General features: G+C 37.1%; 1 protein-coding gene across 1 annotated transcript in view; it reads left to right on the forward strand.

Annotated features, from left to right (window-relative positions):
• FNBP1L (formin binding protein 1 like) overlaps positions 1-19,853 on the forward strand; it is a 107,071-nt gene extending 87,218 nt beyond the window's left edge. Inside the window, exons 11-17 of the mRNA XM_040998692.1 lie at positions 2,249-2,263; positions 4,688-4,797; positions 9,585-9,717; positions 10,005-10,099; positions 13,626-13,774; positions 16,157-16,315; positions 17,586-19,853. Of these exons, the coding sequence (XP_040854626.1) occupies positions 2,249-2,263; positions 4,688-4,797; positions 9,585-9,717; positions 10,005-10,099; positions 13,626-13,774; positions 16,157-16,315; positions 17,586-17,593 (669 nt within the window). The 3' untranslated portion in view covers positions 17,594-19,853. The remainder of the gene's footprint in view (positions 1-2,248; positions 2,264-4,687; positions 4,798-9,584; positions 9,718-10,004; positions 10,100-13,625; positions 13,775-16,156; positions 16,316-17,585) is intronic.
• Positions 19,854-24,122: the final 4,269 nt, after the last annotated feature.

Consider the following 24,122-nt stretch of genomic DNA (forward strand, 5'->3'; position numbering starts at 1 on the left):
GAGCGGGACTTTTTTTTTTTTTTTTTGCATTTTTTGAAGAAAAACTGGCGTATATAGTTCCCAAGATCAGTGAGACTAAGACATGTTCTATTAAAGTAGTGTTTTTGAGCTTTACTGTAAAACCAACAGATCTTTTTTGAGGGGAAAAAGCCTATAATTTCCTTATATGACATCAACTTGTATCAGTGAATGGATACTTAAGAATTTACTCAAACTTGACTACTTAATATGTAAAACAATCACTTTTACTCTGTGGTGACCTCTTGAGAGTCCTTGGATGCTCTTTTTTAAAAAATAGTTTTGTTTCTTCATTTAAATAGCAGCAAGTTAAACTTGTAACTGCTATTAAGGGACTATACTGCTTTGCTAATTCAGAGGGGAGATGGCTGAAGGAGGAAGAGGGGAAGGAAGTTGTGTATACATACACAACTGTACTGTGGAAAAGTAAAAAAAATAATAACGAGGAAAAGAGTAATTATGTATCTAGTAATCACAGTCCATGTTTTCTAAATTGTTTACAACCTTATAGACTCTCAGAATAATTTTTGTATGTTTTTGTCTATCTAGAGTATAGTTCTTAGAAACTTACTTGGCTTACCTTAAAATAAAATCACACCTAATAATTTTTATTGCTGAACTAATTTCCTTTTCATGTCTGTTGTAGTTATTAAGATAGTACGAGAATGTGAAATTTTCTAATTTACAGGCATATGAGAAGAAGGTATTTTTGTATTGAGTATATATTTACACAAAATATTCTTGGAAAGATCTTGAGTTTTTGTATCTTAGAAATATCAGATTAGCAAGTTACAAATTTTCTAGCTGATAATAAAGTAAAGGGCTAAAGATGGAAACCTTGCTCTTTCGGCTATGGGTATTTTTTAAGCTATTAAAATAAAAATTAGAAAAATAACTTAGAAATTTAGCTGAATATGATGATACAAGACATCAAGTTCAAATAATTTAAATGTGTTGTTTCTTGACCTATATGCAATTTTGTTTAATATATTTTAAAGAAGATTGTAAATATCTTTTTTAACTCTTTTTGGTTCCTTATCAGGAATTTTTTCTTAGTAAAATAAAATGTGACAGTCTGAAGAATGTTAAGCTTAGTTAGGAAAGATAATGAGAGCAAATGTCATCTTTTATTATCTTCCTAACCATTTATATATTTATATACGGTCAATTCATCAGCAATACATGGTGAATGTTTTTATCATATATTTATTAAAATTCATATTTTTATGTGAAGTCTGACTTTGCCCTACAACTTTGTTTGGAAACATGATTTAGGAAATAGGGAAAATAACCATTTTAAGGCTGTAAGCCATCTGTGCTGAATTGTGAAGCTTAATTTAAAAAAAGCTTAGGGCGTATTCTGCTTCATTGTGTGTGTGTGTATTTGTGTGCGCATGTGTGTATATATGTAGTTGGGATGCCAGACAGATGCCATAGCAGTTGTGGAAGCTTTCTGAGTCTTGAATGTGGGAGATATGTATCTCTAGTATTTATACTCTGGTCTCTTAGACTTTGTCAATTTCAGAAAAACATAGGTTTGCTGTAATTGCAGTTATGTTTTTTCAAGTATATGATTTCAGAATAAAAAATAAAAAGCAGCTGTATTTTCAAAGCAAGTGCCGTATAAATTTGCATTTACTAGGAAATCTGTAGGAAACTTCAATTTAAATAACTCACTCCCTGATTGTTTTGGTAATAATGTTTTTAATAAGCCTGAACTTTTAAAAAGTCCCTTAAATCTAAACATGTTAACTCTTTCCTAACTATAACATATTTAAGTTCAAAACAGTATTTTGAAAGATAAAAACTCAGATAATGGTATTTATTTAATGCCCTGGAAAAACATTCTATTTTTTAGTATTTTAAATGACTAATGATATTTGGCTTTTTAAATATTAGTACTTTGAGAACAGAGACCCATAAATAAAATTCACATATGTAAAAATTCTTTTAAAAAGAAAATGGATGATTATTGTCATTTATGAATGCTATTTACTTTCGAGTTTTAGTTTAACTTAGACAGTATCTGCCCATTATCATCCGTGTTATGCTTTTTTTGTAAGTTACTTTTCCCAAATGTGCTTACAGTTGTTTTTCTGGCATATTTGTTTGGATTGTGAAATGTACATTATTTAATATTGTAAAAAAATTATAAATTATTGCATCTTCTGTATTATGATTTCATGTGAATAATTTACCATTTCTTTCTGTTTTCCATTGAACTATTCAGTGGTCGGTGAAGATGGTAAGCCTTATGTGCTGATCTATATACTGTTCCAACGTTAAGTAATCTCAAAACATTGTTTTGTTAATTAAAAACAAATGGTAAAATACATTCCACATTTTGTGTATGTTTTTTCCTTTTTATAATTTAATCCATAGTCCAACATATGCCAGTACCTCTCAGTGTCATAAGACTAGAAGATACTGTGGTTAACTCTCATCAACCCATTAAGTTGTAAATGTTATTGGGTGGAGTCCTTGATGTGTAACAGAAGGGGAATAAAATTATGGTCAAATATTATTTTAGAAGTACACAGTAGAGCAAAAGTTCATGTTTTCATACAGAAGAAAATTGTGGCTAAATTTATTGTTAGTATCCTTTCAAAAGGTTAGATGAAACTGATTTGTAGCATCTCACAAGAACTATTAGATTTTTCCAGAAAGAAAGTTTTTTTTTGTAATTTCTTTGTGGAGCTAGTGCTCCATTCCTCTGAACTACTGAAGGGGAATGGAAGCACACATGATACAAATATTGTGTATATGTGTGTGTGTATGTGTGTGTGTGTGTGTGCGTATTGTTCTGTTTAACATTTATTTCATTAACGGAACTACATTAATGAAGAGCTAAATCCAAAATTATTGGATGCTTGTATAAGAGCTGTACCAAATAACCCGCAGAAAATCAACTAGTATTTTTTGGTCTGTTCTAATTTAGCCTTTTGTAAAATTTCCATGTGGTAAGCAAGGTTGTGAAATGCCGGACAGAGCTTCTTATAGTAACTTTAGTTCTCAAATTCTATGTAAGAATTAAGTTATAATGTTAAAATGAAGTAGTGAAAATGCAAGGGCCTGTTAATATTTGATTTGGGGGATAATTTGAAAATCTGGCAGTTTAACTTATATGTAACTGAATTTTGTATTTTCCCACAAAAGCCTACTACATTGAAATACATATCTTGGTTTCATTTAAATTTTTTTCAAAGTTAAGAAAATATAAATTGGAAAGTTTATTATTTTGGGCCTTATAGTTCAAAACCTGTGCCTCAAATTATATTAAGCCAGACAATTTATATTGAGAACTAACTACTAAATTTAAAGAAACTTCATATAGGAAATTTCAGAATTCACCTAAATCAGATTTGATGGGTTGCCTTATTCCTGATGATTGAATGATGAAAAAGCAAAAGTCACTTAAAGGATACCCCCTTTTTTGGGAAGCATGTTAGGTATTTTTAATTAGAGGCCACTGGGGAGATTCTAAGAGTTATATGATTAATTAAATGTTTTGTTTGATCATGGCTCAGCCTAAAGTGAGTTTTATTTAGTAAAAAGTTAAGCAGAATTCTTATGCCTGATTACATATAAGGCTATTTAGCCGGTGTTTTAATTTAAGTGGTGCAAAGAGCAAGAATGCATTTGTTTTGGGAGCTGATTTCAGTAATGTTTTTAAAAATTGAACTACCTTCTTTGTCTTAAAATAACCATTTTGAGAAGAAAAATGTAGACATTAATTTTGGATGTATATAAATGCAAATAACAGGTTTCCACTAAGTATATATCTGCGTTGAGTAGCTGATAATGAATTCTAATAACTGAAAGTTACAGTGACTAAAATATTTAAGAGGAAAAAGAGCATTTTAATCAAAAATTTGCATTAAACGCTAGTCCTGTTTTCTTAAAAGATATTTTTAAATATCGAATATTTAAGTTTTCAGACATCAAGCATCTTCCCTAAAGATGAAAACATCTTTCATTTCATTATATCATTTCTTCAGGCACTAAGATGTCACTTGGTTTAACAAAGGATAATTGAACAATTATTTCTTGTACAAATATGATTTCTACTCATTTGGTAGTTCTGCATTTTTTTTGGTAATGATCATGTTTGTTCTGAGCCTCAAGAATGGTTAAATAAATGTCATCATTCAAACAGTGTGGTAGTAAATTATATTTCACTAATATTTTCTTTGTGAGGTAAGTTGCTTACTAGTTATGTAAACTCATTTTTAGTTTGAACATTTGCAACATTCTGAGAATTGTACTAGTAGGTTTGATTTGGGAATATAGTGATAATAAAACTAAAACCTATACAGATGAGAAATGTTACATGTTTCCATTTTGTTGTTGCTGTAAGAAGGTTCATATGTATTCATTTTATTCTGCTAAGACTTGAAAATAATGTGATATTAAGTATTGCAAGCTATCCTTATCATGGTATTTTTATTTATTCTGTTTTATGTTTTTATAAAATAACTAAATTTTGAGCTCTTCATTTCAGTTGTTTTCATTAATATTCACATGTAGATTTATCTTAAAGTGGAGGCAGATTTGAAATTGGATTTTAAATTTGTGTACTAATTTTGCAGCACATAAATTAAAAAAAATAAAATTCCCTGAAAATGTTTTTTTTTTAAAAAAAATAGTGATTTAGACTCTTTTTTTTCAGGGTCCAGCACTAGAAGATTTCAGTCATCTGCCACCAGAACAGAGACGTAAAAAACTGCAGCAGCGCATTGATGAACTGAACAGAGAACTGCAGAAAGAATCAGACCAAAAGTACTGTTCCTTAAGTTATGTCCGTCAGCATAACCCTAACTGAGAGAAAAATGTATTCCTGAACTAGAAAATGTTATGCTTAACTATGTTGTAGGTAAAATAAGAAATATTAGGTACATTGTGACACATTATTAGGTACTAAAAACATACATTTCATAGGTAAAATATGAAATATTAGGTTACAGAGTCTTGTTAGATTCTAAGAATTAGGTCTTCCATAAATTTATAAAATAACTTGATGATTGATTCACCAACACTAACCACACTCCTATACTTTTCAAATTTTCTTTTTGCTTTAGTTTATAAATTGAATTCAGTGGCATCCTGAGGCAATAATTATTTTGTTTGCTGCAAAATGCAGGCAAATAGTGTCAGATTACTTAAGGCTTGTATTTTTTACATATAATTTTAATTTCGTTTTTGTGTAGCAGGTAAAGACACCCTCTGTGACATTGATATACGTACCATGTAGGCAATAGTTTGTGTCCTGATTGCTCTACTTCCAATTTAGCAGCTTGAACTTTGCCATGAGCCATGTGATTCATGTCTGAAAAAACCTAACACATGTTCTCTGTAAATAACATTACACCCTTTTCATGCTTGGAAAACTTGACAATACTTTGGTACCATAATTATAGGCCATTTTGAACAGCAAGGTCACTGATATAAAGTACAAAAAATATGAAACACAGTCTTAAGAAGTTTGAAAAAGGAAGAGGCATTGAGAATATGAGAGCAGAAACAAGAAGGCAAAGTATTAGCTTTGACCTCTGCTGGGAACTTGAATATGCCTTCAGTGATTCCAAGTTTTTGCTGCTCTGTGTTTGTGTCCAAAATACCCACAGCAGCACTTTTAACATTGATTTAGGGATTACAAATAAATTTTAGCAAGTAGACAAATTCACAAATCTGAAATTTATAAATAATAAGGATCACCTGTATTAGTATAAATCATTTGTGAATGTTGAAGTATTTCTTACTAGAGCAACATGTAAATGTCCTGGGAAAATACAACATTTAGTCTGTCACTTGGGGCTTGCCATATATATTAGGCTATGGCAGGAAGGTAGAAGATACAGGGCTTGGCGCAATGGCTCAGTGGTTAAATCTTTGCCTTGTACACGCTGGGATTCCATGTGGGCACTGATTCATCTCTCAGCTGCTCCGCTTCCCATCCAGCTCCCTGCTTGTGACCTTGGAAAGCAGTTGAGGATGGCACAAAGCCTTGAGACCCTGTACCCGTGTGGGAAACCTGGGGGAAGCTTCAGGCTCCTGGCTGAGCTTTGCCCAGCTATTGTGGCCATTTGGGTAGTGGAATGTTCCAGGAAGTGGGAAAAACAAGAAGAAAGGCATAGAAATACATGTTCCTGTCATGGCTCCCATTTCTACTTTAACCTAGAGATAATTGATTAAAAGTGATGTGAAATATAATCACAAAGCATGAGGATGAAAAGGTTTTATAAGGTAGCTTGTGTAAAATCCTTTTTTGTTTAAAAAAATTTATTTTTTATTTGAAAGGCAGATTTACAGAGAGAAAGGAATATAGAGAGAAAGATCTTCCATTCCTAGGTTCATCCCCAAGTGGCTGCAATGGCTGAAGCTGAGGCAATCAAAAGCCAGAATCCAGGAGCTTTTTCCAGGTTTCTCACATGGTGCAGGATGCTAAGGCTTTGGGCCATCTTCTACTGTTTTCCCAGGTCACCAGCAGGGAGCTGGATGAGAAGTGCAACAGCTGGGACATAAATCTGCACCTGTGTGGGATCCCAATGCATGCAAGGCGAAGATTTAGACACAGAGCCCTAGCTCAGTGCTGGCACCGGCCCCAGCTCGTAGAAAATTTTGAATGCTTTTCTGTGAAGTTTTATAGGTATGGGGCAGTTATCAAAAGTTGTTGAGAGAGGAAATGATACTATTAGCTCTTTATCTAAAAAGCGTAATTTAAAGCAGTGTTAAGAGTTTAGAAAGCAGATTGAGGCAGCAAAGAGATTGTATAGGAAACAGATTGGATTCAGGGAGACTAGGGAACTTGATAAGAATCCCAGTGATAGAAACTGAAGAGCTAAATTAAGGCATGGCCCTGGAAATAGAAAAGATGAATAGATCTGAAAGTCATTTCAAAGCTAGAAAAGGTTAAGACTTGCCATGTGATTGAATGCTCAAGAAGGGAAAAAGTGGAGATGGTTAAAAACAGAAAGAAAAAAAGACTTCTATCTTAGGAAAATAGCTATACAATTAGTTGAAATAATAACAGAAAATAGATTTGTGTTTAGGATAATGGTTTGTTTTTATTGATTTTTGAAGTATTTCAAAAGTCCATATTGAAAATGTCCCGGTTGGTTTGGAAATGGGTGTCTAGAATTTAGGAGAGGATTGGAGGTACACATTTGAGAGTCATCTTGAGGTAGGTAATATTAGTTTAATATTAATTTTAGTAAGAGATGATCCTGAAAGAACATGGTGTGGGATGAGATGAGGGGAAGCTGCTGTCATTTTATGTAATAGGCATCTAGAAGTTGAACAAAAGGAGAAGGAGAAAACAGAGCAAAGAGGAGAAAGTGAAAAACCTCCAGGTCAAAAAGGAAAAAGAGTTATTAAGGTAGTTTAGTCAGTAGTGTCAGATATTTAGAGAGCGTCAATTTGTGATGTGATCAGATAAGAGGAAATGGCTTAGGAGGAATGGCCAAAGACTGAGTTTTTTTCTTTGTAAATGAAAGAATATTTTATTATTTTTAAATTTTTTTAATTTGAATTTTGTTACAATTCCATAGAGTCTGGGATTCCCCACCCCCCCACATTTCTACTCCCTGACTGATTTTCCTATATCATTACAGTAGTGTAGTCATTCACAAAGAGTCATAATTCTATCAGTGTGTTATTTAAGTGTGCCCTGACATTGCTGGCATAGACAATGTCAGACAGTCCAGTATTCCATTGTAAAGATTGAATTTAGGGGGAGGGAACAACCTAAATATGGCATTCTTATTTATATCATAGATGAGTGGGAGGAGATGGTGCTGTATGAACCAAGAGAAGTAGCCCTATGGTTTAGTTGGAATATAATGAGTTTGTTTTGGAACATGGTGAGTTTAATGACATTGAGGAATTGGGATTGATGTGGCTAGCGCAGCAGGTAAAGCCATTGTAGATGCTACATCACATACTGGAGCTCCAGTTCAAGTCGGTCTGGCCTGCTGTACTTCTAATCCAGGTCCACTACAGACCTTACTCCTGGCTTTGGCCTGACCCAGCTCCAGTCATTGTGGTGTAAACTAGTGGATGGAAAATTCTCTTATAATCGCTCTCTCTCTCTCTCTTTCTTTCTCTCTCTTTCTCTTTCTCTCTCTCTCTGTAACTGCCTTTCAAATAAATAAATCTTATTTTCAAGTAAAGAATGTTGTTCTAGTTGTTGGTTAAATATATATATACGAACACATACACTCACACTTATATATATGAATGCACAGACACACTGGGATCTTCAAATGTTCATGGAAAATTCACATAACCTTTTTTTTCATTAGAGAGGATGAGAATGCCCTTATCTATTGTTTGCTCCCCAAATGCTTACAAAAGGCTAGAGCTGGTCTGGGGGCTAATCTTGGGATGAATCCAAGAGCCAGAAACACAGGGCTCCCTTGTGGGTGGCAGAATCCCAGTTACCAGAGTGACTGGTCTGCATTGGAAGGCAGCTGGGGTTACAAACTAGGAGCAGGAATTGAACCCAGGCACTCCAGTCATCTTTATGTTTTAAATCACAATTGTTTATCTGAGAGGCAGAGAAATGGGAAAAGGGGAAGAAGAGTGAGAAAGGGGAAGAGAAGGGGAGGGAGAATGGATACACTAGCTCCCATTTGCTGATTTGCTTCGTCTAATGGCTGGGACTAGACTGAACTGAATCTAGGAATCAGAAACTTCAGTCTGGGTTTTCTCACACAGATGGCTCAACTCTGTTTACTTGAATCATCTGTAGTACCTCAGGAATCAATATTGGCAGAAAGTGGAAACCGTATGTAGAGACAGTTTAATAACTCAAGAATGTGGGACTTGGGCATCTCTACCATTGTCTTATTAGTTATGGCAAATGCTCCTACTATGTTGTTGTATAATTACATTATTCATGAACTTTCTAAAGCCGCCTCGTGTGTGTGTGTGTGTGTGTGTGTGTGTGTGTGTGTGTGTGTGTGTGTGTGTGTGTGTATAAGCAGACATAAAAATAAACTGGGGCCAGTTTGTGATGTAATGAATTAAGCCAATGTCTACAGTACCAGCATCTTGTATGGGTACTGGTTTGGGTTCTGGCTGCTGTACTTCCAATCCAGCCTTACTACTTATCTGCCTGGGAAAGCAATGGAACATGGACAAAGTACTTGGACACCTTTTACCACTTGGGAGATACAGATGAAATTCCTGTCTCCTGGCTCTGGCCCGGCCCGGTCCCAGCCATTGCAGACATTTGAGTAGTGAACTAGCAGAGGGAAGATCATCCTGTCTCTCTCTATGTATCTGTAACTATCTTGCAAATAAAGAAGTAATCTGTTTGTTTAGAGAAAAAATGATAAAATCTTCATTTTTGGTACTCCAGATATAATCTCTCTAAGTTGCTAACTCTATAGTGCATTATCAGCTTATGCAAATAATTTTTAGCAAATGTTAAAGAGATATAACTGTATTTATATATCTTTAAGAGATATAACTATATTTAAGACTGAGGCATAATCTTAAAGTCAAATTAGATTTAAATAGAAGCTTATGAAACAAGTGTTTATTCTGTGTTTTCCTTTTTTTAGAGATGCACTCAACAAAATGAAAGATGTATATGAGAAAAATCCACAAATGGGAGACCCAGGAAGTTTGCAGCCTAAATTAGCAGAGACTGTGAATAACATTGACCGCCTGCGAATGGAAATTCACAAGAATGAGGTAGACTTGTTACTCAGCGGTTATCTGAGATGAATTGTTTTTATAAACTCCTGCTTTCCTTTTGGGTTTATGATCAAAAAATTAACATGTCATTAGGAAATAATCCTTAGATTATTCTCACTGAAGTTATTTATTTAAATATTTGTATATAACTAAACATTTGTACTGTTTTTCAAAGTAATTGTATTGTTACTAAATTAGAAAAGATTTCCATCTCTAACAGTTATGTAATTATAAAACCTAACAGCACATTTCAAGCTTGAGCTCAAACATTTGTTTATCCTAAGGCTTGGCTGTCTGAAGTTGAAGGCAAAGCAGGCGGAAGAGGAGACAGAAGACACAGCAGTGACATAAATCACCTTGTAACACAAGGACGAGAAAGGTATCTCTCTGTGTTTTATTTGTGCTTTCTCTTTTCCTCAAATTCTCTTCACCCTTTTGTCTTGATCTTCATAAAGCTTTTTCTAGTATCTTAATTTAACAAGTCTCACATTTAAAACTTCAGTCTTTTGAACAAGTAATTTTCTTTGTCTTTAACTACAGTTATAGGGGAAGTCTGGAATTTCATCTTGTCATTCATTGGGTGTTTAACATACATCCAAAGCAGCCAGAAACAGAAGATTCTGTAAGCTTTAATCTGTGGTAATAGGCTCTTAGAGAGCCTCCCTGTAAGGTATAGGCAGAAGAAAACTGCCATCGCTTATTAAATTATCAAATTGCTCAAGTTTTGAAAGGAGGTAATTGTGAATTGAATGTATCAGTTTCTACTCATAGCATATTGCTAATTTCCATATTTTCATGTCACCTGTTTCCTTCATGATAAAAAAGGTACCCAAATTAGGATTCACTTTTGAGAAGAATTTGGAAGCTCTGAAACTAAATCTTGGCTTGCTACCTAATTACAATATAATTTGAGCAAGTTGTTCTCTTTTAAAAATATTTCTTCGGCCTCAGTTTCCTGAAATGTGAAACAGAAGTTAAAATACATATGGGGTCTTTAGTCAAAAAGGAAATAGCAGGCATAAGTTCCTTGTAAAAGAATAACTGGTAGTAGTATGCATGTCACAAGTGTTAGTCCTTCACTGTGCTGTTTTTATCCCCAGACCTTTCTTGAAAAAGTGTTCACCTTCAGTATATCGTGGAGTACTCACAAATAATGGCTTTTGTTATTAGGAAAAAACTGAGAGAAAAAGCATCTAATCTCTCTGATGTGTATTAATTAAGAACTTTGCTTTCAGACGTAGTGAAAATTCTTTCAAATTTAATCCCGTTTTTCTAAAGTTAAAATTCTGTTCAGTCATTTGATTCCTCAACAAAATTAATAGGTTTCCACTTCGATTTGAAACATTTTGTTTTTGAAATTTTTACTACTTGTTTCTTTTAAAAGCTTTATTTATTTAAATGTGCAGTTGAGTTAGAGAATGAGAAGGAGAGACAAAGATCTGTATGCTAGTTCACTCTCCATAAAGCTGTGGTGGCTGGGACTAGGCCAGGATGAAGCCAGGAGTCAGGAGCTTCAGCCGGGTCTCCAACATGGATGGCAGTACTAGGGCCATCTTTTTTTTTTTAATATAATATATATATATATTTTATTATTATTAATTACATTACATTATGTGATACAATTTTATAGGCTCTGGGATTCCCCCATCCCCTCCCCGTACCCTACCTTTATGGTGGATTCCTCCACCTTGTTGCTGTATTACAGTTCAAATTCAGTCAAGATTCTTTCATTGCAAGCGTATACCAAGCACAGAGTCCAGCATCTTATTGTCCAAATTAAATTAAATTCAACTGTTTCTTGGGGAGACCATCTCTGGTCTGAAGGCAGAGCTGGCAGAATATCATCCAGATCAATTAAAAGCCACAACATAACAAATCAACAACAATTTACAACATTCTGGAATTAATTGACTGGTATTGAGTAACCAATATGTTTTTAAAAATGCAAGTTCTCAACCACATCCTGTGATTACTTTATTGACATTTCAATTTTAGTTTATACACAACTGGCTGCTATACATCTTAAAATGGCTATAGGGTACTATTCAGCTGTCTCGTGTCTATTTTCATTTTAGTATTTAGCAGTTAATAGTGTTGAAGGATACTTTTGCTGAACTTGGCAGATTTTAGGATAGTCTAAACTGGCTTATAACTCTAACAAGGCATATGTCAACAATTGAAGTGCAGAACAGTTTTAGGAGGGGTGTGCAGAGAAATCTTCAATACCTTAGTGAGGAGTAACTAATCTTTGTGTCCTACCTAGTAAGGTATGTGTGAGTCCATGCTGACCGTTTCCTGTCTGGTTCTAAGTTTTTCTTGTTCTCTATATATTCTGATTTGTGTGTGTTTTGTGGGGAGGCTCCAGAGAGGTACTGATGGTCATTGCAAGAGAGGGTGGGGATCCAAAGTTGAAACTAAGGACCAGAGAAAGCTCCTCTCTCTAGTCCCGAAGGAAGTTTACTATTCTGTTTCTGCGGACCACTCAGGGTTCCTGGCTGTTGTTCTGATAACCTTGGATCCTGCGAGGAAGGATTTGGGCTTCTTCCATCCCATGTGGTAGATTCAAACAGAGGTGGATGACCTCAGAGTTCTTGGCCTCCTAAGGCACTCCAATTCCCCGTGGTCTCTTTGGCAGTTGGGATGTAGTCCTTGGTGTAGGGCCATCTTCTGATGCCTTCCCAAGAATATTAACAAGGAAGTGGATTGGAAGTGGAGCAACCAGGACTCAATTTCCAAGCCCATTCAGAATGCCAGCATTGCAGGTGGCAACTTAATGTGCTGTGCCACAATATCAGCTCTGATTTAAAACTCTTTTTTGTAGTTTGTTTATTTTGCTTAAAAATCAGAGAAAGATATCTTCCAACTACTGATTCGCTCTTTAAACAGCTGATACGGCTGTAGATGAGTTGATCCGAAACCAGGAGCTTCCTTTGGTTTTCTCTGTGGACACAGGGGCCCAAGAACTTGAACTATTCTCCACTGCTTTTAGGCCACAAGCAGGAGTCTGGATGGGAAGTTGAGCTGTCAAGACACAAGCCAACACCCACATGGACTACTGCTGCTGTGGGTAGATGAGCTTGATATGCTACCACACCAGCTCTAGATTTAAAATATCTTTAAGAAAAAGAAAATGCCTTTGTATTACCAGCTCTTTGGGATTTTCTGAGTTGCTCCTAGGTTTCTTGTTATTATGTTTAAGTAGAAGTTACTTTATTTTTTGTTTTAGTTATAGAAGTCTTTTGGTGTTCAGTGACAGAGTGAATACTTTACCCATATTGTCTTAAAGTAAAAATGGGCGTAATAGTTTGCCTTAAGGAAAGCTTGATCCTAGAGCTCAGAAAGCATCCTTAGGACTCAGCTTCTTTCCACTCTGCAGCTTTGCTCTCTGCTTTGTTGGCTGAGTTTGTGGTGATCTTCCCGATCTTTAAGTGTCCTTGAAGCTCAGTGAGAAAAGCGAGGGAGCTGCTCCTCCAGCAGTCCCACTGGAAGTCCCTGTGATCCCGGTGACAGGACTGCGCAGGAACTGTTCTACCCACTGTGCATGCGGAACGGAAAGGCCTTTACTTGAAACCTGTGGGTCTGGGGAGATACCCAAAAAGCAGAGGTAGTCAGTCTGAAATGATGAAAGACAAGTTTGCAGTACATTTTTTTTTTCCATTTCTATTTGTAGACCCAGTTATAGTGAGATAAATACTGAGTACTATATTTTCTAATGTTTTTGTGTTTCAGGACATTGAACAAACATTTTGTATTAGAAGCAATTTATATAGTCAACATTTTAAGACAACAGGACTTAATTTGGAGCTGTGTTATTGATATTTAATTTCTGTACTGATTCTGAAATCATTAACATATAGAGTTCCCATGTTGTGACATTTGATGGAACATAATTTTGTGTTTTGTAGTCCTGAAGGAAGTTACACTGATGATGCAAACCAAGAAGTCCGTGGACCACCCCAGCAACATGGTCACCACAGCGAGTTTGATGATGAATTTGAGGATGATGATCCCTTGCCTGCTATTGGGCACTGCAAAGCTATCTACCCTTTTGATGGTATGATTTTTTTTTTAAGATTTATTTATTTGTATTGGAAAGGCAAATCAGATTTATGGAGAGGAGAGACAGAGAGAAAAATCTTCCATCCCCTGGTTCACACCCCAAGCAGCCACAAGAGCTGGAGTTGAGCTGCTCTAAAACCAGCAGACAGGGATCTCTTCCAATTCTCCCACGTGGGTACAGGGTCCCAAAGCTTTGAGCTATCCTCTACTACTTTCCCAGTCCATAAGCAGGGATCTGGATGGAAAGTAGAGCAGCTTAGACATGAATCAGTACCCATATGGGATCCCAGTGCTTGCAAGGTGAGGATTTAGCTGTTTGATTAGGGCCATTGCACTGGGCCCTAATCATATGATTTTCTTAGTACACTGTATTTGATAAAACAGGTTCATTGAAGTATAAAGCACACTGAATCACTTTAGGGGCCTTTGCTAAATAATACATTGTCAGAAAATCATAATCGCACTTCATTAGTAGGAATACTTTCCTTTGATTTCTATAAATAAAGATTTTTTTTCCCTTCTATATATGGAACTGAAGCAAAATTATGTTAATAAGTATCCTGATATAGATTATTACTTAAGTTAGGTTGATAATAATTTTCACCTGTGATCTACTAATGCTTATGTATTCACAACAAACTTGAAGCAGTATGAACTTATAGCCAAATGTGGGAAGGAAGTAGCTGGTTGGTATCACTTCGTGCTCTTCCTATGGCTTAAACACTGAAAAACAGCTATAGTGAATAGCTGAATGCCAACATCATTTCCTGACTCTCTAGATCACCCTTTTCAAATGAGAGTGAGAGAAAATGGTAGCTTAGGACTGTGCCATCCTTGTGATGCCTGGAAAGGAAACTCTAGGAGGGAGAGTAAGGCATTGTGACCTCTTCGGATTTTTCATTACCCTCTGCTCTTCTGGACTCAGCCCTTTCCTCAACTACTATTGAGAGTGAAGTAGCACCTTGTTAAGTAAATTTATACAATGGTATCTGATTTAGGGTCTTTGTCTACCCACTATTGTATTGGTTATAAAATATATTGGTTATTCCTCATTCTGAGGAGGTACTATATTGTAATTATAAAATATGATAGCTATGATGTGATCTAGAGAGTATGGAAGGAATCTAGCATACTTTTAAGTGAGGATTCTGTTATGAGAGTTGTTATAAGAGTTGTTGCTGTTAAGTAAGTTGGGAGTAGTTGGGCCTGGAAGAAAGGGAGTCTGGAGGTTAATGTAGTCGTGAAGACAGTTACACTTTATGGCCCTTCTGCTTCTACCATCATCAAAATTGAACTGGAGTTTTTTCTGGTTTTTTTTTCTTCAAGATTTGTTCTTTCTGCCATTTACTATATTGTTAACTATTTCCCTGCTCTGTGTATCTGCATTTTTTTTTTTTTGAGAGAAATCTTTTTGCCCTTCTAATTATTTATTTCGATTTAGTTACATTTTTGGAAGTTAGAGTAACAGAAAGGGAGAAACAGAGGCAGTTTGGGGGAGGATCTGCCATCCATCTATTTATTCCCCAAATGCCTACACCAGCCAGTCCTGGGCCAGGCCTGAACCAGGAACTCCATCCAGGTGTCCCATGTGGGTAGCAGGAACCTAAGGACTTGAGCCATCGTTTGGTGCCTCTCCAGTACGTTGGCAGGATGCTGAATTGTAAGTGTAGGTGGGATTTAGTCCCAGGCACTCTTATGAGTTACAATGCTCACCTCTCTTGAGTTGTTTTGCTCGTTTGTTTTGTCTTATTTTTTTTAAGGTTACTGATTTTCATTGGAAAGGCAGACCCCCCAGAGAGAAGGAAAGATACAAAGATCTTCCATCTGCTGGCCTACTCCCCAAGCGGCCGCAGTAGAGCCAAACCAATAAGGAGCCAGGAGCCTCTTCTGGGTCTCCTACACAAGTGCAGGGTGCCAAGACCTTGGGCTGTCCTCTGCTGTTTTCCCAGGCCACTGGCAGGGAGCTGGATGGATGAACTGACACCCATTTGAGATCCCAGCACATGCAAGGCAAAGATCCGGCCACTAGACCATTGTGCCAGGTCCTCACTTGAGTCTTTAAGATAGCAGTATTGCTTGAATTTGGGAAAGGAGTTGGGAATAATGGAATAAAGTACCTTGTCAAGTCACACATTATCTCTGTGACTCAGTTTACTCAGCTGGTACTGGAGGTGATAGCAATCCAGCCCACAGACTGTGCAGCTCAAAGAAGTGAAAATGTGTGTAAAGAATCGGGAAAATATTATACAGATATTCTTGCCAATAAGACCGTCACTCTTTGATTACAGGATTTCATGTTTGTGTATTGTGTTTGTAACTTGTACTAAAAGTTTCACTGTGCTTAAATTATGCTTATGCTATGAAAATTCTCACCTAGGGCATAATGAAGGCACTCTGGCGATGAAAGAAGGTGAAGTTCTGTACATCATTGAGGAGGACAAAGGTGACGGCTGGACAAGAGCCAGGAGACAGAACGGTGAAGAAGGCTACGTTCCCACGTCATACATAGATGTAACTCTAGAGAAAAACAGTAAAGGTGCAGTAACTTATATCTAAGCTAACCAGCCAGCTTGTGCCATGTATGACATAGTGATGATCACATAAAATGAAAACATCTTCAAGAAGTTGGGAAAAATAAGAAAATGAAAAGGGTGTCCAGATTTATTGTTCACTGTGTGAGCTCAGTGTAGGCTTGATTTTAGAAATGTGTTACCACAAGAAAGTTTTTGTGGTGCTTTCCCATTGGAGTAATGCTGATGTGAAGCTTAATTGATGGCTTTTGCTTTTTGATTTGCTTAAGTCTTTGTGAAGTATATGTGTTTTTCTGCCTTTTGAACTATAGAACTTGATTTATCGGGCAGGAATCTATAGGTAGAAAAATGCTCTCCCCACTCTTTGTCCCCTCTAGTTCAGAAAACATAGTAACTGAAGCAAATTCAGATAAGTGAAACCACTCTGAAATATTGTAGGAAACTGAATCCCAAAAGAGTGGTTTGTCCTGGAAGTTTGAATTTATAGCTTCAATTTCTAAGAAAAAAGTATAATTAGGTAAAATAATAATCTGATCATTTTTCCTATTTTTTGGTTTCCTCAAGGAAGGAAATAGGCATCTGGCACATAACCTATTGGTAGACTAATTGAGAGATCTGTAAGTTAACCTGGTCTAGCTCTCAGGCACATAAAACCGCTTTCTTTGGAGACCTGACCTTTTCGGGTGTGTGGTAATGTTCAGCAATGTCTGAGCTTCCTTCAAAAGTTACCTGCACTTACCGTTTCATCTTGGAAACTTCTTTTGGGAAGCATCACTTTTGTGTTTATTTAACAATAACAATCACTTTTTGACTGAGATTGGTCTGACAGTTAGTTGCTATGGGTAGGAAAATAAATTTGGATCTGTGAAGACAGAGGAAATCTAGAATACAGGGGAAGTATTGGCAAATTTTACCTATAACAAAGAGATGACTTTAAAGTAACTGAATCGAAGGATGATATCTACACAACCATTCAGGGCATTTTCTTATCTTAATTTAATAGGTTAGATTGTCTTTTCCCTACTAATTTCAACAAACATTTGTTGGAAACCGCACAGTTAAGGATTGTGTGGTCTTACCCTGCCTGTATTGGGCAGCAAAGCAGAATGAGGAAGCAGTTAGATTGGTTTTTGATTTAGTTTATGTTTCATGTTTTTTTCTGGGGATTCTCAGTAACTATCTGTAAACTGACTTTAGAGGTCATTTGGGGCACCCCTTTTTGTCTTTCCAAAGGTCTTCAGTAATTGTTCTTTTCTTTTTCCTCCTGGACTGCAGGTTCCTGAAGAGGGTTTCTGAGGAAATGGGCGAGATGTTGAAGGAGGTTACATGCAGCTGCTTGGGGGGAGGGTAGTAGAGTGGTCAGGCTCAGAGGAAGAGTGAGAGAAGCAAGTTGCATGAGTGCATGCAGACATGATTATTTTTTACTAACTTCATTAGCATTTCCATACATTGTTTAAAAAATCATTATAATAACCAGTCGTTAAGTTCCTAATTCGCAGTTATTCACACAGAAGGAAAATGCCAATAGTGGCTGCCCCTTTCCCATTTATTTTACTTACATCCAAACCAGAAGAAGTACAGAGCTGCCATAAAGTTTGGTTTACTTTAGCTGTCTGTGCAGGACCTGCTCCATCCTAGTTCTGTTCTAATTGACTTTTAGACCCATTATCTGTTAGAATCCTTGTGTGTGTCAACGTCTGCCTGCGCTACTCCGTGCTTGCTTAACATCCTGTTGCATGTCTAAAGTGATTGGCTCCAGTTTTCAGGCATGTCTTTATAATCCCTCGTTCTTGTCAAAGCGTTTGTTTTGTTTTACATTTGTGGTTCGAATCGCCTTGTCAGACATCTCTAGCACTAATGATTCCATCCTAGTGTTTGTATGTGTGCTGCTACAACTTCCCCACTGCAAACATTCCAATTCTGGTATTATGAAGAAGTAGTTGTGAACTTGAAGTTTTTATGACAAGAAAAAGAAAACATCTCTGCTCTAGCCTACAGCCAAATTGAAGGACCTCTTTGAAACCTAATACATCTTCAGCCCCTCAGCCTGGGAGGACTGGTAGTCAGCAGTGAACTCCTGGCATAGTAAACAGTGAAGATCCTCACCACTTCACGATAAAGGACTGTTGTCAAAGGTCAGCTGCTTCCATTCGAATGCTGCCTTAAACTCGAGTGCCTCAATCTGTTCGTTGCCAACACCACCACTACAGTATCCCACAAAGGGCTTTAAGTGTCAGCTCAGTGCGACCTCCTTTCACAGCAGCTGTGCCCTGCTGCAGCTGCCGACGATGTAGCCTCGGTAGGTGGCTCTTAGAGCCCCACCGTGCACCATGGTGCAGCTCCACATTGGTGCGTCAAACTAAAGACAAGTCCCAGTCCATTTTTCTTGGTGTTTTTATGACAAGTTTTATGGATTTCCTGCCATTGTCTTTTAATTTGGGGTTATGATGATATCATTTGATTATTATAATGGTAGTCTGTTTCCAAGTGATGCTTTTGTTCAACTCAAACCAGGTAAATTTAGTGAACCTTTGTAATGATCTCTGTGCACTTTTACTTATAAACTGGGAGTTTCTGGATGTTCATACTTGTAAATATAATTGTCCTTAGTGCCCTTCTTGCTCATGTTGTCCTGCCTCACATCTGTGGTTCTGTTAAGGACTTGTATCTTAATTGATTTCTTAGTGCTGTTGTAATAGGAAGATGGGTAGGGGCGGGAGGGGGGTATTTGTACCATTGAAGCATCATTAATTTGATTCTTTGCTGTCTGAGGGGAGAAAATGTAAAATGGTCTGTGTATTACTGGATTTTAAGCAATATTTTAGACGCTGTGTGACTGCTTTAATAATTTTCCTCCCAGTGTTATTTGAATCATGCTACCAGCTCTACTAAAGCTGAATGACAATTGTGTGGAAGTTAATGCCTTTGTAAGATCAGATCCACCACTGTTACACAGCTGACGTGCAGTGTGTTACCTTTGAGGCTAGTGAACTATAAAGTTTAGATGCTGAATCTTGTTACAGGGTTATTTATATAATATGACATTTTATTCGATACTGACAGACTATATGTAGTAGTTTTAAAATCTAGTGCTATTTTTATTTTAAAGGTTAGCGATGAAGAGGAAATGTGATCTGGCTGTGTTTGTCTTCTGTGCAAAGCCTCAAGTGCTTATGTTTTTTGGCTAACAGCCACAGAGGGCAAAGTTTAAGGCTTTCTTGTAAGGACTAACTGTTCTTTTCAAGCTACTGTTTGTTTTTCTAAAAGCAGGATTTGCTTCCGTAGGAGGCAAGTTCCTTTACATGGAATAGTGCAACCTGTAAATGGGTGATTACAATAGCAAAGACATTTGTACTTGTACAGTTTAAATCATTCCTAAATCATTCTTAAATTTTGAACATGTGGTCGTCCAGAAGAAATCTTTAATTTTTCAGTAATTTTTACTCTTTGTGCACATGTTGATTTCTTAATGGTAAATGCTTTGTTTAAGGTAGTGTTCTCTGTTGAGAATATTTTCATGGAATAAAACAAACTTTTCATGGTCAGTTCAGGTGTAAAGTGTATTAACTCTTTTGTTTTGTGACCCAAAGAGATGTGATGATTTTGCTCTTTATTGTGGTCAATTTCAGGTAACAGAGTGGATGAAAAAAATCTGTAAGTGGGGCAGCCTCTTAACATAACACAGTTTTGGAAATTTTGTTCTTAGTTTCTCTCATTTTTAAAAGAGATTTATTTTTATTGGAAAGTCAGATATACAGAGAGGAAGAAGAAAAACAGAGAGGAAGATCTTTTGTCTGATGATTCACTCCCCAAGGGACTGCAACGGCTGGAGCTGAGCCAAATGAAGTCAGGCACCCAGAGCCTCTTCTGGGTCTCCCACATGGGTGCAGGGTCCCAAGGCTTTGGGCCATCCTCTACTGCTTTCCCAGGCAACAAGCAGGGAGCTAGCTGGATGGGAAGCAGGGCAGGCAGGATTAGAACCAGAGTCCCTATGGGATCCCGTTGGGTTCAAGGCAAGGACTTAAGCTGTTAGGCTACCGTGTTGGGCCCAGGTCTCACATTTTTGAAAGGAAACAACCTAACTATGTTTTCATATTTAAATTGCATGTAATAATTTATATTTATCTGTGTTCAACAATTACCTTGCACAGACTTTGGTTTTGTAAAGATTTATTTTTAGGGACCCGGCACCATGGCCTAGTGGCTAAAGTCCTCGCCTTGAGAGCACCAGGATCCCATATAGGCGCCGGTTCTAATCTCATCCAGCTCCACTTCCCATCCAGCTCCCTGCTTGTGGCCTGGGAAAGCAGTCAAGGACGGCCCAAGGCTTTGGGACCCTGCACCCGTGTGGGATACCCAGAAGTTCCTGGATCCTGGCTTTGGATCGGCATAGCATCGGCCGTTGAGGTCACTTGGGGAGTGAATCATCGGACGGAAGATCTTCCTCTCTGTCTCTCCTCCTCTTTGTATATCTGACTTCCCAATAAATAAATAAATCTTTAAAAAAAAAAGATTTATTTTTATTTGAGAGGCAGAGTTACAGAATGAAGGAGAGACAAGAGATCTTCTGCCTACTGGTTTGCTCCCCAGATGGCAGCAGCAGCCAGAGCTGAGCCAGTCTGAAGCTAGGAGCTTCTTCCAAGGCTCCCACATGGGTGTAGTGGCCCAAGGAATTGAGCCATTCTTTCTGTTGTCCTAAGCTATAAACAGGGAGCTAGGTGGGAAGTGGAGTGGCCAGAAATGAAACTGTTGCCCATATGGGATGCTGGCATTGAGGCTTAGCCTAGTATGTTACAGCAGTGACCCCTATATCATCCGACTTACGTATTCATAAGCACTGTCCCTGGACTACATAGCCTTACTCAGCCACCACAGGCTGCCCAGCACTTCCTATGGAATCCTGATCAGTTAATGAGAGCCTTGTATCTTGCTGGCATTTGAAGCTTGGAAAGTAAAAATTTACTCAAAGTCATGACTTCATGACTTAGAACTTTAGAAGTCTAGTCTCTAAAAATCTAACTTATAGAAAGTCTAGTTCCAGAAGAGTGATGTAAAGACACAAGTGAAACTGACTTCAAATTTTCAGAAATGCAAAGTGGGACTGAAACTCAGGGTAGTTCCTGAACACTGAGACGTTGCAGTTGTGGAGATGAACGTATAGAGATGCATGCCAAGCTTGGAAGTTGGACCACGCAAAGGGTAAACAGCAAGAAGATGGTGTCAAATGTTAAAAGGAGGTGAACAGAGCTTTGAGGGAAAAGAAACTCAAAACAGTTGAAAAGGTCTTTTACTATCTCAGCTAAGATCAGGGATGTCTAATCCTAGCTGCTGGGGGTTTTTTAATGAGTGAAGTTCTTTATTTTGCTGCAAAAATATACCACTGGAGACCATTGTGTTTAGTGCAGTAAGACAGTCTCAAAAATACAAATATGATATTTCTTTCATATATGGTAGATAATATGGAGTAAATAATATTTAAGCATAAAACAGATATCTTATTTTTTAAATTATTTTTTCATTTTATTATGTAGTTTCATAGGCCCTGGGATTTATCTTACTCCTTGCCCAAGTTCCCCACCACCACTACTGAGTTCACCTGTGTTATTACTATAGTGTAGTTCTTCATAAACCGGCATATGTCCATCATTGCAGGCATGGACAGTGGCAAACAGTACAGCATTCTGTTGCCAAGATATAGTTAACAATTTTGTTGGGAGTCCATCCTTGCACTGGAAGTAGAGAGGCATAATACCTTGTATCCTCACATCTGGATATGATAGTCTCCATTACACAGTTACTATACATCCCCTTAAATGAAAAGCCTAATATCGAATCAACAACAGCAAGAGAAATAAAAATTCACAATGCCATGAAGTTAAACAACATGATACTGGATGTGATAGTCTCCATCACACAGTTACTGTACATCCCCTTAAAGCCATAAAGCAAAATCAACAACAACAGGAAGAAGGAATTAAAGTGCCATGAAGTTAAATAACATGCTACTGACACTGAAGAAATGAAAAAAAGTCAAGAACCTTCTTGAAGAAAATGATGTTGCTATATGATCTATGAGTCAGTGAAGAATTTAATGAGAAAGAAAATGTTTTGAAGAGATGAAACTAAATGTTAAAAAAAGTTAAATCCGTGAGATATAGCTTCCACTGATCTTTGTTGGTGAGGCACGTCTCCTGTAGGTAACAAATACATGGGTTTGTTTTTTTAATCTAGTCTTTGTATCTATGACATTTTATTGATGAGTTTAACCCATTCACATTCGGGGTTAATAGGAATGGGTGGTAATTTGGTCCTGTCATTTCAGCAGTGGGTTGTTCATTGATTTAGACTTTTATTGTTATTTTACTGGGATGTTCTTCACATATACCTTTGGTTTTGGTGGACGCTATTCCTGTTTTCTGTCAAGAGAGCATCTTGAAGTATCATTTGTAGGTCAGGTTTGAAAGAGGTAAATTCTTTTAACTTTTCTGTGGAAGAATTTTATTTCATTTTCAAAGGCAAAGGAGAACTTTGCTGGGCACGTTATCCTGGGCTGACAAGTTTTTTCTTTTAGAATCTGGAATATGTCGCTCCATTCTCTTCTGGCCTGTAGAATTTTCTGTGAGAGGTCTCCTATGAATTTAACTGGCTTCCCTTTATATGTCAGTTGATTTTTTTCATGTGCACATTGAAGGATTTTTTCCTTATGTTCAATTGAAGAGAGCTTGATTATCATGTGTCTTAGTGAAGATCACTTTTGGTCAAGCTTGTTGGAGTCTGCCACTCCTGGATGTTGTTTTCCAATTCTTTCTCTAGATTAGGGAAATTTTCCCTTATTATTTCATTGAGTACACCTTTAATCCAAGCTTCTGTTTCTGTACCTTCTGGGACTCTTATAACTCTTAAATGTTGCCTTAATAGTGTCCTTCAATTCTTGAATACTGTTTTGGCCTGATCTAGTGCTACTTCCTGCTTTTTGTTTGTTTCCCCTTGGTAACAGGAAATACCTTCCAATTCTGAGGTTCTTTCTTCTGCTTCATTCATTCTATTTTAGAGAGACTCTCCACTGTACTTTTCATTTGCTCCACTGTATTCTTAATTTCTGATAACAGCTTTCATTTGAATCATTTCCTATATGACGTGTTCCTTAAATTCCTTGAACTCCTGTAAGTGCTTCTCCTGGGAAAGTAACAGTAAAAGATGTTCATTTTGTTGCAAACTATTTTTAGTGATTTAATTTTTTATTTGTTTGATAGAATGGCATAGAGAAAGAACTTGAGTAGGAGAGATACTTACCATCTGCTGGATCACTCCCCAAATGGCCACAACAACCAGGCCAAAACTAGGAGCCAAGCATGCCATCTGAATCTCCTATAGGGATATCCGGCCCCAAGTGCTTGGGTCATCTGCTGCTTCCCCAGACACAATAGCAGGACACTAGATCAGTAACAGAGCAGCTGGGACTCTAACTAGCACTTTGGTATGGAGTGCGGGTGTCCCAAGTGGCTGCTTAACCCACTTTGCCCACAGTGCCAGATCCTGCAAAAAGTGTTTAAAATTTATATATAGTGAAAGCCCTTTTCATTGTTTGGAACTTTTCTTTTGTCGGTACACATTTTGCCATGAAAACTAATGACCCCTTGTGTCCCTCAGTGCAGTTATGTCAGTAATTAAAAAGTGTAAGAAATAAGAGGCACCACAAGATTGGGGAAGTAAGTAGAGTGTTTGGGAAGCTTAACAGTGGTGCTTGAAAGTACTGGATAATGTTGTGAGCCCTTAGGGGAAATCGTGGGCCACTAACCTGGACACTTAGGA

The sequence above is a fragment of the Ochotona curzoniae genome, unplaced genomic scaffold, assembly GCF_017591425.1.
Source record: "Ochotona curzoniae isolate NIBS_2020 unplaced genomic scaffold, NIBS_Ocur_1.0 scaffold_1037, whole genome shotgun sequence".
Classification (NCBI taxonomy): Eukaryota; Metazoa; Chordata; class Mammalia; order Lagomorpha; family Ochotonidae; genus Ochotona; species Ochotona curzoniae.